Genomic DNA, 14,000 nt, shown 5'->3' with positions numbered 1-14,000 from the left:
TCCGAACACAGTACGTACCCCCGTAATAATAATAATAATAAGTTGGGTTCGAGACTCCTAACAAATGGTTCCCCAGTTCGATACAAAACACCTGATGAAGGCCGGAGGGCAAAACGGCCGAAACGTTGTAACTATAACAACCAAGATGAGGAAGTCAGTCTGACAACCTCAATTAATGAAAACACATCATCTCAAAAATACAGACAATTACTATGTTCTATTTACTTCTTGACTTATACATTACTGCTTATACATATAATAAAAGACAAAATCATACACGAAAAAAAAATCAGTTCAAATCCAAAGATTTTTAAAATGCAACTGTTCATAATATCACAATAATAATAAACGTATTTACTAGCATGAAAACCTTTTTAGCAAGAAAAGCATAAGTGTATAATAAGATGAGTCACTTTGTAAATAGCTGAATAAATAAATAAATTGTTGTTATGAAGGAGAAACGCAGTCAAATAGAAACGCCGAAAAAGAAAAAGGAAAAATCAGTTAGTGAGTAAAATCGGAAAAGATGCTTTGAAAACAAAAAAGACATGTAACAGCCGATCTGCCTCATCAACTCATGAAATGAAGCGAATGAAATAAAATAAAATCGGAGAGGATCAAATGATGATAATAAATGAATGGATGGAAAAACAAAATTACGAAGAAAAGAATAGAAAAAAATAGTGACATAACAATCTTTTTGTTTAGAAAAAACGGTACTTATGCAGTTTTGTTACCGCAATTTTTTTCGAACCTTCACGAGTATTTCCGGCCAGATATCGAGAAGAACTGGGATATGCTGAGCTATTTAGCCAATCAAATTCAAATTAGCAGACGCTAAAAAAATTCAATTAATTTTTCTTATTCAATTATTTTTTGTTAAAGTTCTTACTTTAATGAAGTTCTTTTTGCCAAAGTAAAATAAACACACACACAAAAATAAAATTTAAAAAAACTAACATTTACTATTTAAAAAAGTAATCAAATATTTTTTCTTTTAACTTAAGGAAACTTTTCTTTTTTGACTTGTATTTAAAAAAGAAAAAATTCCCCTAAGCTTAAACAAAAAAAAATAAAAATAAAAAAAATTGTTTATTTTGGATGAAGACTTAACGGATTCTACTTTTTATAAAGATTTTCTAGTATCATGTTGTTGTGTTACAAAATTTAAATTTAAAAAATGTTACTTGTAAAATTTAATTTGAAAAAAATAGCAAAAAAAAGCTCTCAACTGAAAGTTGTGACCGTGACTAAATTCGTTTTGTTTTCATTTCAATAGTAAAGAAATAAATTTGTTTATTTTTTACAAAGCTTAAAATTTTTAAAAACAGTGGCACACTGGGTTGAAAAGAAAAGGTCTGTCTCTAAGGATTCGCCAAAAATAATTACGACTGTGACTAAAGTTTTATTGTTTATTTTAATAACATTTTTTGCGCTGACGGACTTAGTAGATCCCTCAAGAAAGAGGGAATATTTAATAAAAGTTGGGAGTTTTCTTTAGTAAATATCTTTTTAGATATGGACTTAAAAAGATATTTGCAAAAAATAACCTCTCGAAACTTCTGAGTAAATTCATTTTATTGTTTATTACAAGATTGTTTTAAGATATTTTATGCTAATGGATCAACAATCGCCTGTGTCGAAATTGCTTTAATCAGCAGCAGAGGCAATTAGTCGTACATTGATCATACATGATTTTTAGTTGTACATATTTAGTAAAACCTGTTTATCTACTTACATATGTATTTCCGTATCCCCTATTTACTGTTTTTATCTCCTCCCCTTCTTTCTCCACTTTCTCTTCTACCTTATTTTTTCTTTCTTCTTCAAAGGTCTATTGTTTTGGAGAGAATCTAAATGTACAGACTGGTCTTCACAAAGGTTGCATTCTTTCCCTTGTCCAACTACATTATCAACAAGATCCTTGATCAGAGCATCATGAATTTTGATGGCATACGTTCCATTACTGACTGTTCCATTACTGACCTGGACTATGTATACACTCCCGAAACAACATACTATCAAGTAGACATTGAATAACATTTTCGATATAACTTGGTCAAGAATTGAATGCTGGTCTCTCAGCACATTAACAAACAACCTATTATACCTTTTGTTATAGACTTTATAGAGATGCCTTAATAAGTTGTGTTGCTTTCTTTTTGTATGCCTAGTTTCAATATTAGATACTGATGGTCATGTCTAGGATTGAGTATAATCTAAATGAATAAATGCAGAAGTTTTTATTTATCAAACCTCTTTAAACATCAAAATGACTTACTGTTATTTAAATCAATTATATTGTATATACGGTAGACACAAAAGAAAACCATACATGCTGAGGGGGAGGAAGAAATAAAACTATAGCTGGAGAGGGGGAAATAAGAAGAACACTATAGAGGGAGGGGGAGGGAGAAATAAAACTATGGAAAGAGTGAAAATTAAAATTGTAGAGGGAGAAATGGAGGAAGAAAAAATATAGAGGGAGAAATGGAGGAAGAAAGAACTATAGAGGAAGAGGGGGAGGGTGGAATAAAACTATAGAGGGAGAGAGAAAAATAGCATAAAACTATAGAGGGGGAGGGGAGGGTGGAATAAAACTAGAGAGGGAAATGAGGAGAAAGCAAAAAACTATGTAGGGGCAAGAAGAAAGAAAATTATTAGAGGGAGGAAGGAAAGTATAAAAATAGAAATTAAAATACAAATACAGAACAAAAAATGTAATTAAATGAATGAAAGCAAAAACAATAGTTATAATCAGCTAATGTACTTCCTAATTCCCATAAATAACTTAAAAACGAGTTTATTTATAAAAAATAAAACTACTTGATGAAATTAATGACTTTTGGTGTATATTTTCTTTATTACAGAATAGAGGATTATAATTTTTTAACTGAAACGTGTACGATAAAAATCATTAGTTTTATATTGTATATAACAAACAAAATTAAATATTACCTGTTTCATTGCTTCTATTATAGTAACTGTTTTACCAGTACCAGGTGGTCCAAAAACTATATAAGGACAAGGCCTGGAAATTCCAGACACTATATTTCTCACAGCAGTTCCCTGTTCAGGATTTTTGCCAATATTCTTATCAAAGAACCTGAAACAAAATAAAAAATTTAGAGATCAAATTTCCTTCAGAGTTTTCCCGGAAAATCCATTTTGTTACCTTTTTTTTTACTCATATCATGTTTAATGCTTGTGCAAAATTAAAAAAAAAATTCCAAGGCATAGTTATTGAGAAAAATGTGGACAAACGAATAGACAAGGGTTAATTTACAGGTCCATCCTCCTTTTGTCGGGGGACCAATAATGGTGTTATTTCAGATAGACCACACAACTAGCTACTTGTACGGACTAAACTAAGATCTTTTTTTTTGCAGAGAGTTGTTAACGTTCTCCTCATACAGCACTTAGTATTCTCGAATGGTCACTCATCTGGTACTGACCAGACTTAACGTTGTTTAACTTTGATGATCTAATGAGAACCAGCATGTTCACGTGATTATGCCATATATAACGGTACATTTAGTGATAGCTTTAATGTTAAAGTAGGATTACGTCAGTGTTCTGTGCGGAGTTTGTCGTTTTTCATTTGTGTTTTACAAGCATTGTCCAGAAATTTTTGTATCGGTTGTGCAGAAGAGTTGCTGTATACTGATGATGTAATACTTGCCTGTGAAACAATGAATGATCTCAGTTGGAATATCTACAAGATGACTTCAATAAGTTTCCACACTTTTTTGTACAGAAATATAAAATTGTTGTAGACTCTTGAAAATTCAGTATGTTATTGCTATACATGAAATGATTGACAAATTTTTCTATAGAATTTATATTTTATTTATCAATAAATTTCCAGATTTTTTTTGTGTGGACACTTTTATTGATAGTAGACACATGAAACTCTAGTCCTCTTCAAAGTAATCTCCAGCTGAAACGCACTTGTATTGTTCAAACAACTTCTGGAAGACTCCATGAAAATTCTCATGTGCAATTGTGTCAATGACCCTCATCACAGCCTCTTTCATCTCCTCAATTGTCTCATAATAAGTCTCTAGTTTTTCTTGAGCTTAGGGAATAACTCAAAGTCACAGGGAGCAAGGTCTAGACTATAGGGAAGGTAAGGAACTGTATTGATGTTCATATTGGTCCAATAGTTTGTAACAAAGATGGAGCACATTTTGGGACAAACTTCATGCAAATCTTTCGCATCTTCAGTTCTTCACGAATAATTGTATGTTCAGTTCCCACACTAACATCAAACTGTGCACTTATTGTCTCCATAGACACATGATGGTTCTTGACCCTGAAATTCTTTATTCGGCCAATCAACTCTGGTGTTTTGACTTTTTTACTCCTCCCACACCTCTCATAGACTTCCTGACTTCCTTGAATTTCTAATGCCACTCAAAAACTGATGCTCGATTAATACAAGATGGTCCAAAAGCAGTCTAAAGCATTCCATACATTTCTGCAGCATTTTTTTATTGAAAATCGTTCTTCTAAATTGTCCTCACGTTCAAATTGCATTTTTGAAATTCACCAGCAATTAGGCTTCAGTAGGGTGTACTCCAATTCCTGTATCTATTTATTTGAATCTGAAATCAAAAGAATTGGTCAGTCACTTAATAAGATGTACAGCAATAACGTACTGAATTTTCATGTCTGCAACAATTTTAAATACCTGTACAAAAAAGTCTGGAAACTTATTGAAGGAACTTCGTAAGTATAAATTTTAGGTTTTAGAAACTTACTCTTTAACCTGTAGTGGTTCCGTTCCTAATTGACCAATGTTCTCATTTGATGGAAATAAAACCGACCACAAGGAATAATTCTCAACCAAGTTGAGAGCTCTATGTTGATTTCTGATGTTGAACCGGCAAGGGATAAATTGAACTTGAAACAGCATTTCATCATGGTAAATTTTTGCAAGCCTGGAAAATAGTTTTAAAAAGTTTCAGTTAAATATTTAAGCAATAATAAACAAGGTGTTTGGGATCAATTTAATCAGGGTTTGTACAAATTTTCAATGTCTATTTTCAAAGTTTTTCAAGGTCTTCTCCAGACAAAATTCAAGTTTTCAAAACAAAATTTGATATATAAACAATCTATATATCTGAATGAAATAGCAATGTCCGTTAATCACTTTGAGGAGTGTAATTTTTCAGTAGTTATATAACATTAATATACTAACCCAGTAACATTAACTACCCACGCGAGGTCGCAGAAATACCTGGATTAGGATCCAGGCGCGGGGTAAACTCTCTTGGTGCTGGTGGACTCGTAGATCTTTCAAGGTCATCCATCTAGGAGAAGGAAAAATCTGAAGCTAAACCTAAGGGAAAGGTGGCCTCTCTCGTCTTGGATGACATCCTTCCTAGAGCTGGTGACTCAAACAAATTACCGGTCTGCAAACCTAAACTGCTTAAGGAGTAGATAGGTTCTGTCTATCGCCCGGCTTCCATACTCCTTCTTTGCCTATTAGCCAGGCGTAGAGGTCGAATCACAGAGATTTGACAGAAACACTCAGTGGTCGATCTTGTTTCCTGACTAGAGCAATGAACACCGTTTTCCCCTCTCCCGACACATCCCATCCCACTAAACTGGGCACGTGGGAGTGCTTGAATGCCAGTACAAGTAGATGAGTTGAGAGTACTGGATTGACAGTACGTGGCTGCTGTTTCCGACCAGTAGTACAGGTGCCCTAACTCTTTGGTAGCGCTTAGAGCGGCTGCTCCATCAAAAGTTGAATAATATCAGGATGTTTGTAGTGCCATGTCAAACATGGAAAGGGACCCTGCACTCATCCCAGGTGGGCTTTCCTGAGGCCACAATCCTAGTAGATTTAGGGTCAGCTGATGGTCTACTTGTATTGCATGTCTAGTGTTCTGCATAACCACTTGTTCAGCACCCCTTACCTAAACTGAAACTCTTTAAAAAAAAAAAAAAAAATGACAGCGCAATCTAAAATTACACTTAAACTAGGATAAAACTCAAACAAAACCAAATTGCCTCCTCCCTTGAGACTTGCATTTACGAACATACGTGGGCTTAGAACTAATTTAAATGATGTTGAAGCATTTCTCCTAACAAATACCCTGAATATCTTAGCACTAAGTAAGACTAACCTACACTCCTCCATCCCTTCTAACTACTTTAACATGCCCAAATATCTCCCACTCTGCCGTAAGGACTGACAGACATATGCATGGGCTTGGAGTTTATATTCAAAACAGCCTCCCTTGACTAGAGAAACAAAACTAGAATTGGACGGTCAAGCCTTTATGTGCTTTAGCCATAACATGCAACATAACATTAGTTACTTTTATTTTCTCTATCGTTCTCCCTCAACCCAGGACTGTACCCTGATAAACAAAGTCTCTGACAGCATAGATACAGCATTTTCCCTCGACACTAGTGCACAAGTGCATGTGTTTGGTGACTTCAGTGTCCGCCACAACAACTGGCTTGGATTTTCTACTTACACAGACACAGCTGGTAACACAACACATAACTTCTCTATATCTCATTCCCTATCACAGATGGTTACATTTCCAACCCGTTTCCCTGACCAGCAAGAACAACATGCATCACTTTTAGATCTGTTTCTGACCACAGTTCCTGATGATTGTGTTAGGAATGCCCCCAGCCCACTTGGGAATGCTGATCATGTATTAATAATAGTTGAAATCGCCCTAAACTCTAGAGCTAAAACAGAAGAGCCATTGCTCAAAACAACAAGATATTATAAAAAGGCTGACTGGGAAGACATCAGGGATCTTATCAGAGACACTCCATGGCGAAATATCTTTTCACTTCCTGCTGAACAGTGCGCAAATGAGACCACTGAATGGTTCAAAACAGCAATTGAAGCACATGTTCCCACGTGGAAGTTTTATAGCAAGCTCCACTCTCCTCAATGGTTTACTTCTACTTGCACAGCTGCCATCGTGCAAAGACAGCATGCGTACCGAAGATTTAATCGACATAAGTCCAGTTCAAACAGACAGAAGTATATAGAAGCTAGAAATAACTGTAAGAAAGAAATAGCGACAGCTAAAAGAGAATTTACTGAAACTACTAAAAAACGCATTGAAGCACAGAAATTAGGAACTCGTGACTTCTGGAAAATCTACAACAGCATAGTAAATAATGGGCAATCAACAATTCTTCCACTATCCAACAATCATGAGGTTGTTTGCTCAGCAACTGAGAAGGTTAACATGCTTGCCAGTCGGTTTGCCTCCAGCTCCACACTGGACCCTGCTAACCACCCCCTGCCTGACTTTCCTTTGCGGACAGATGCCACACTACTAGACAATCTGAAAATCACTCCTGCTCAGGTGCATGCTATCATAAAAAACCTTGACACTTCAAAGGCATGTGGACCCGATCTCATCCCAGTTGTGCTATTAAAAAAGTGCTCAGCTAAGTAGCTACAGTTCTCTCCAAACTATAAATGCCTTAATGAATCTTGCTTTCCGGGCTGTTGGAAAACTGCTTCTGTGGTACCAGTATTCAAGAATTCTGGCGAAAGAACTGACCCATTAAATTATCGCCCCATTAGCCTCCTCCCACGTTTTTCCAAAATATTTGAGACCTTAATTAACCATGCTCTAGTCCATCACCTTATAGATGCTAAACTTCTGACCGACCAACAATATGGATTTAGGCAAGCCCATTCCATGGCAGACATCCTAACTGTAATCTCTGAGCATATATGCCATTCACTTAAAGGAAAACAAATGAACATATCTGAAGAAATGGCAGAAACACTAGAGGATGACTTTCAATCTGCAGTGGAATGGGGACAAAAATGGATGATCACATTCAATGCTGCCAAGACTAAACTTGTTTCCTTTAATAATTACAAGAAACCTTCTCTACCACCAATAGCAATGGCCAAAGACTCTTTATCTGAAAGTACATCTTTTAAACTCCTCGGCCTAACATTCACAGGAAACATGTTTGAACAATTACATTGAAAGCTTTGTCAGGATTGCTGTGAAAAAGGTAGGTTCTCTCTACCGTGCTAGAAAGCTACTAACGCCCGAAAGTATTCTGTATCTCTATAAGGCTACCAGTCGACCATGTATGGAGTATTGCTGTCATATTTGGGCTGGTGCATCTGCTACTAGTCTCTCACTTCTAGACAAGGTTCCAATGAACTGTCATCTACGCTTCAATCTCTCTCTCATCGACAAAATGTAGCATCCCTCTGCCTGTTCTACAAGTACTTTAACAGTGAATGCTCCAAGGAACTGCAAGCACTTGTACCCCTCGACGTAAATACTCCCAACAAACCCGACAAGCAGCAAAATTTAACCCCTTCACAGTTGAGATCTCTAGATGTAAGAGAGCCTTCTACTCCAGTACTTTCTTCCCCAGAACTGCTAGACTTTGGAATTCCCTTCCGGGTTCCTGCTCCCCAACTGTACTGACATGCAGAAGTTCACGTGTAACGTGAACCGACATCTTGCTGCCCAGCTCCCCACATAGTACCCCTGTAGCTTATGTCCCTGATACTAGCCCCCTACATCAAAGTGGCAATGTTTGGGATGAAAATGTAATAAAAAGTGAAAGTATCTGTCTGTCTGTGTATATTTCCCTACACAATAACTCTGTCAATTTTCACTCTACAGACTGGAAATTTTATATACAGGGTACTGAGATTTGGGAAAATCTTTGTAATCCGTTTTCGGACAGAAATTTGGCTGTTAAGGGGTCAAAGTTCAATGATTTGACCTTTGAGAACTCTACCAAACTCCTCCCACAATTTTGGGTCTAAACACTTGAAATTTTAGATATAGGTTCCTTGGACATGGATCTAACTTAATAACTTGAGTTGAGACCAAAACAATAAATGTTAAGGGATCATAATAGAGGTCAAAGTTAAAAAAATTTTATGTATGTGGTCTCTACCAAATTACTCAGACAATTTCTGGCCTAAACATTTGAAATTTTGCATAAAGGGTATTCAGAGATAGGGTAAGGTTTTTAATCGGTTTGGGTTGAAAATTTGAGCTACAAATATATAAATCTATGTATGTATGTTTGCATGTCTGCCTAAAACTTTCGACAGAGGCGAGGATTTTCACAAGATCAGTATCATTTTGAAGCTCCATCCTTCAAACAACAAATACCGAAAAATTGGCTAAAAACATTAATTTCTTCACCTTCAACTGGGCACTTTTCTACAGGGTGGTGTTGCTTTTTTCGCCAATATTTTCAAAAGTCATCCCTTCTTTTCGATTGTCTAGCCTTAATTTAAACCTACGTCATTTCCGGTTTGGCGATAGTTGTAACAGCACAGACATCACATTTTTTTTCACATTCTTTTCCTCCTTCGCGGTACAGGTTCAAGCCTGCCTTCGTTTTAAAGGTCACACAGTTATTTATATGAAGTTCTTGAACGCACAATAAAACTGGTTAACCATTTACAGCTTTCGTTTTTTTTGTGTTTAGTACCATGTAGAAGGGGAGGAGAAATAACTATAGATGAAGAAAGGGGAGAAAGAAATAAACCAAAAATGGAGAGAGAGAGAAGTAGAGGAGGGGGAGAGAGAAATAAAACTATAGAAAAAGTGAATATTAAAACTAAAGAGGAAGAAGTGAAGAAAGAAAAACTATAGAGGGAGAGGGGGAAGGAGGAATAAAAATATAGAGAGATAAGGAGACAGAAATAAAAAAGAAATGAAACTATAGAAAGAAATGAGGAGAAAGAAAAAAACTATGTAGGAGAAGGTAGAAAGAAAATTATTAGAGGGAGGAAGGAAAGTGTAAAAATAAATGAGAGCAAAAACAATGGTTATAGTCAACTAACATACTTCCTAATTCCCAGCATAGCACTACTGGAATCGGTGACAAAGCAAATCAGTTTCTTCTCTTTTTGGAAATTTCATTTATTTTGATTTCAATAATTTTACTGGTTATTTTAATTTTAATAATTTTATTTGTCATTTTGATTTCAATAATTTTATTTGTCATTTTGATTTCAATAATTATATTTTTATACTTTCATGAACATCTATTTATTATATAAATTCCAATAAAAATCTTATTTTTAAAATAAAACAAACTTATTTTTATAATTTCATAAACATATATTTATTATAAAATTTTAAATAAAATATAACTTTTATTTTTTTAGTTTGTTATTTAAAGTGCAAATAATGACTAATTGTGTTAACATAGAATACATATAAATTACAATTTTGAAAACAAACAAATATTTATTTTTGTATTGTTTTGATTGTTTGGACAAATATTCTCATCTTTAGTGTTATTGGCACAATGTTTCGGTCGTTAAAAACTAAAAGATGAGAATAATTGTTCGAACAATGAAAACAATACAAATATTCATACCTCATCTGAAAAATTCAGAATTGCATTAAATATTTATTTGTTTAAAATTAATATTTCGGAGATAGACTCCATCCTTAGAATTTTATACATTTTTTTTCCTCACCATGATGTAGATTCGAAGAAAAGCTTACTAATTGTGCTATTTTATAATTTTATTCATTTATCTGTATTTGCTAAATTATCTGTATAATTTTGTTAATTTTTATTGTATACTTTTCAATAATGTCCTTTTCTTATTTTATTTCCAAAATGCATAACTTACTCTTTTCCAAAATGTAATGAAATTGAAGTGGTCTTTTTATCTTCAATGTTCCCCTCATACAAATGTGGCTCCAGGGTTTCATCTTTATAAATTCGAACACCTAATTTTCCATATTTTTCCACTCGTGCATCATTGTCAATAATGCCAGCAATCTGAAAAAATATAAAACTTTCATAAAAAATATACTGGCTTCAATTTAATACAAACAAACTCTAAAGATGTGTTTCCTTTGTGTGCTTCAAATAATGCCACAGATAAATGTATGGTGCTTGTGTAGAATAATGTTCTAAACCAACGCATTTCAGGTGAAAACATTATGTACTTAAGTATCATGTCAAAACTTTTTTTTTACTGTTTTTTTCACTCTAAACAAGGGACAGTGCCACCAAGTCGTAAGGAGCTATTATTTGGGATCAGACTTGCAGGGATACCATGGAGAGAGTTGAGCAGCAAGATGTTTGTTTACATTACACTTGAATTTCTGCATGTCAGTACAGTGAGAGAAGCAGAGGCCTGGGAAGAAATTCTAAAGTCTAGCAGTTTGAGGGAAGAAGCTATTTGAGTAGAAGGCTTTACGACATCTAGGAAACTAGAGTGTAGAGGTGGGATTTTGCTGCTTGTCGGATTTGTCAAGGGTATTGCTGTCAAGGGAGTTCATCAAAGTACTTACCATTAAAATAAGTTGTAAAACAGGCACAGGGATGCCACATTTCGGTTGACCAATAGTGTTGGACCTATTAAGTTGACAACTCTTTTTTTAACCCTATCTAGGAACGAGAGACTAGTAGCAGATGCATCAGCCCAGATGAAACAATAACATTCCATACATGAGCGAATAGTGGTTTTGTAGAGATACCAGATACTCTCAGGTGTGAGTAGCCTTCCAGCACAATAGAAAGCCCACCTTCCTCGCAGCAGCCTTGGCAATTACCTCAATGTAGTTCCAATTCATGTTTGTGAATGTTAAGCCTAAAGGTCTGAGGGAAATATTTTTAGGTAGTGTATCATTGGCCATGGCAGCCAGTGGTTGAGAGGGTTTCTTGTAATTATTAAAGAAAATAAGTTTAATCTTGTCAGCATTGAATGTTACCATCCAGTTTCAAGCCTATTCCACTAATGACTGGAGGTCTCCCTCTAGAGTTTTAGCTATTTCCTTAGATAAATTACGAAAAATGATCCAGTAAAAGATGTACTGGATGTATTTTAAATAAAAAAATAAAATATCAGCCACAATTACATTCCAACATTTTGTGTTTAAAAATGTAGATTGCAATTGTTTAATCAAAATTGCAGTTAACTCCCCTGCATCTTGCAAACTTAACATTAAAACATGCAATAAAACTGTAAAAATCAATAAATTTTATTTATACTTGTAATTATTAGCAAAATCATAAATAAAATAAAAAGCATGACAAAGTTTACAAAAAGGAAAAAGGTAAACAAAAAAGAACTTACTTCTAAATCGAGATAAATTCCTTCTATACTGTTTGCAACAAAATACATTGGCGTTTTCTCAATCTTGAATCTGGCTAAGTTAATCTCGGCTTGCATTTCTTCAAAATTCAAAAGGAGCTCAAAGATTTTTTTGTAATTTTTCCGGTTTAATCCAGCTTCTAAAATCTGTCTGTTTTTAAAAGTAAATGAAAAATAAATTTTTTTTTTATTAATAAAATTGGTTATAGTCAGCTAACGTACTTCCTAACTTTTGGCATGCCTGCTACCAGAAACAATAATTCTTTAAAAAAAAATAAATAAAACTAATTTCAATAATTCTCAATTAAAATAAGACCAAACAAAGCTTTTCAATGATTATTAAATAAAAAAATTAAAAAAACGATCAGAAAAAAGTATTAAAAAGAGAGTACATGTACAGGTGTGACACTATGTTTGACTGAGGTCATTGAGTACTGAAGAGGTAGGAAAAAAACAAAAGAAAAATAATAAAGTTGACAAAAGAACATGTAAAGTCGAACAGAATGAAGGAAGAAAGCGACCACATGTCTGCGCGTGTTGTCTTAACTGCTGGGAGGATCACAGGGAGGGCAGAAATTAAAAATGGCGGCTGTGGTTTTTGTAAGATTATTGAGCGATGACGTCACCCCTCACGTGACTATTTTTCTGGCTGCCGATTGGCTGATGACGAACGCTTGGACAATAAAAGGAGTATGTTCAGAAGATCGAGGACAGTGTGTATCAACTGCATCAGTGTGATTAGAAGTTCGACGTGTGTGTTAATCAACTGCCGTAGTTGTGAAACGAATTCAAGCTTTAGAAGTTCGACGTGTGTGCTAATCAACTGCCATAGTTGCGAAACCAATTCAAGCTATTTCGGCGAAATGGGGGAAAAAATTGACCTTAAATTAATACCAGAGTTTGATGGATCGACCCTGGTACTTGACTGGGTGGAAAAGATGGAATTACATTACCTTTTGTCTGGCGTAAAAAACTTCGAACATGTTGTTCCTCTGCGTTTGTCCGGCGGCGCCTTTGCGGTGTATCAACAGCTCAGCCATGAGGGCAAACAGGATTACGAGAAAATCAAGATGGCGCTGTTCAAGGCGTTTGTGATTGACCCCACCACTGCTTGGTAGCAACTTGAGGCAAGGACCTTACGTCCAGGCGAAACGGTCGACGTGTACTTGGCAGAGCTGACGAAGTTGACGGTGTTGTTTGGTGGACTGCCTGAGCGGGCCTTAGCATGCAAATTCCTAGCAGGACTCCCGACAGGAGCAAAGCAACTACTACGAGCTAGCTCAAGTGCAGATTTGTTGCCCCTTAATGACCTAGTAGATCGGGCCAGGACTGTAATGAAGAATTACTCTGAGATGAGGGAACCAGTAATTGCTGCTGCTCAGTCCACACCGAATGATAAGAAACCGTGTTAGAGACCCGGTCCACGTGGTGGAATCATATGCTACAGATGCAATAGACAGGGCCACATTGCAAGGAACTGCCGGCAACAACCAACGGCTGTTCGCTGCTACCGGTGTAAGGAAACTGGCCATATAGCTTAAGAGTGTCCGGAAAACGGAACCGGGGACAAGGTGTCAGCGTCGACCTCTTCCCACGCAGAAATTAAATGAGACGCTGCCGGCCATCCCAATATATATGGACGAAACACTGTGCTCAGCACTCCTCAATTCCGGGTGCTCCCGCAATATCGTATGTGCAGATCTCTGCCACACTTGAAGAAAGAAGAACGTCAGAGTGACTACCATCAGTGGAGAGACACGCACATGTTCCGGGGTGGGCAATGTAAACCTTCGGATGAAAAATGGAAGCTCTGCTAACCTAGAGGCGCTGGTAGTGCTCAAAAACCTCCGAGTTTTGACCTGCTCCTAGGATATGATGCCATCAGAGCCCT

General features: G+C 35.8%; 1 protein-coding gene across 2 annotated transcripts in view; it reads right to left on the bottom strand.

Moving 5' to 3' along the window:
• LOC145285957 (putative helicase mov-10-B.1) overlaps positions 1 to 14,000 on the bottom strand; it is an 84,848-nt gene that overhangs the window by 37,765 nt on the left and 33,083 nt on the right. For both annotated transcript variants that reach the window (XM_080134899.1, XM_080135454.1), the window contains exons 6-9: positions 12,092 to 12,260; positions 10,637 to 10,788; positions 4,764 to 4,943; positions 2,959 to 3,106 (exon numbers count right to left, since the gene is read on the bottom strand). In XM_080134899.1, coding sequence (XP_079991025.1) covers positions 2,959 to 3,106; positions 4,764 to 4,943; positions 10,637 to 10,788; positions 12,092 to 12,260 — 649 coding nt within the window. The remainder of the gene's footprint in view (positions 1 to 2,958; positions 3,107 to 4,763; positions 4,944 to 10,636; positions 10,789 to 12,091; positions 12,261 to 14,000) is intronic.

This window comes from Euprymna scolopes, chromosome 1 (assembly GCF_053919585.1).
Source record: "Euprymna scolopes isolate OS-2025 chromosome 1, ASM5391958v1, whole genome shotgun sequence".
NCBI classification, from domain to species: Eukaryota; Metazoa; Mollusca; class Cephalopoda; order Sepiida; family Sepiolidae; genus Euprymna; species Euprymna scolopes.
The sequence above is the reverse complement of the archived record's forward strand: the minus strand, read 5'-3'. Positions and strand labels throughout refer to the sequence as shown.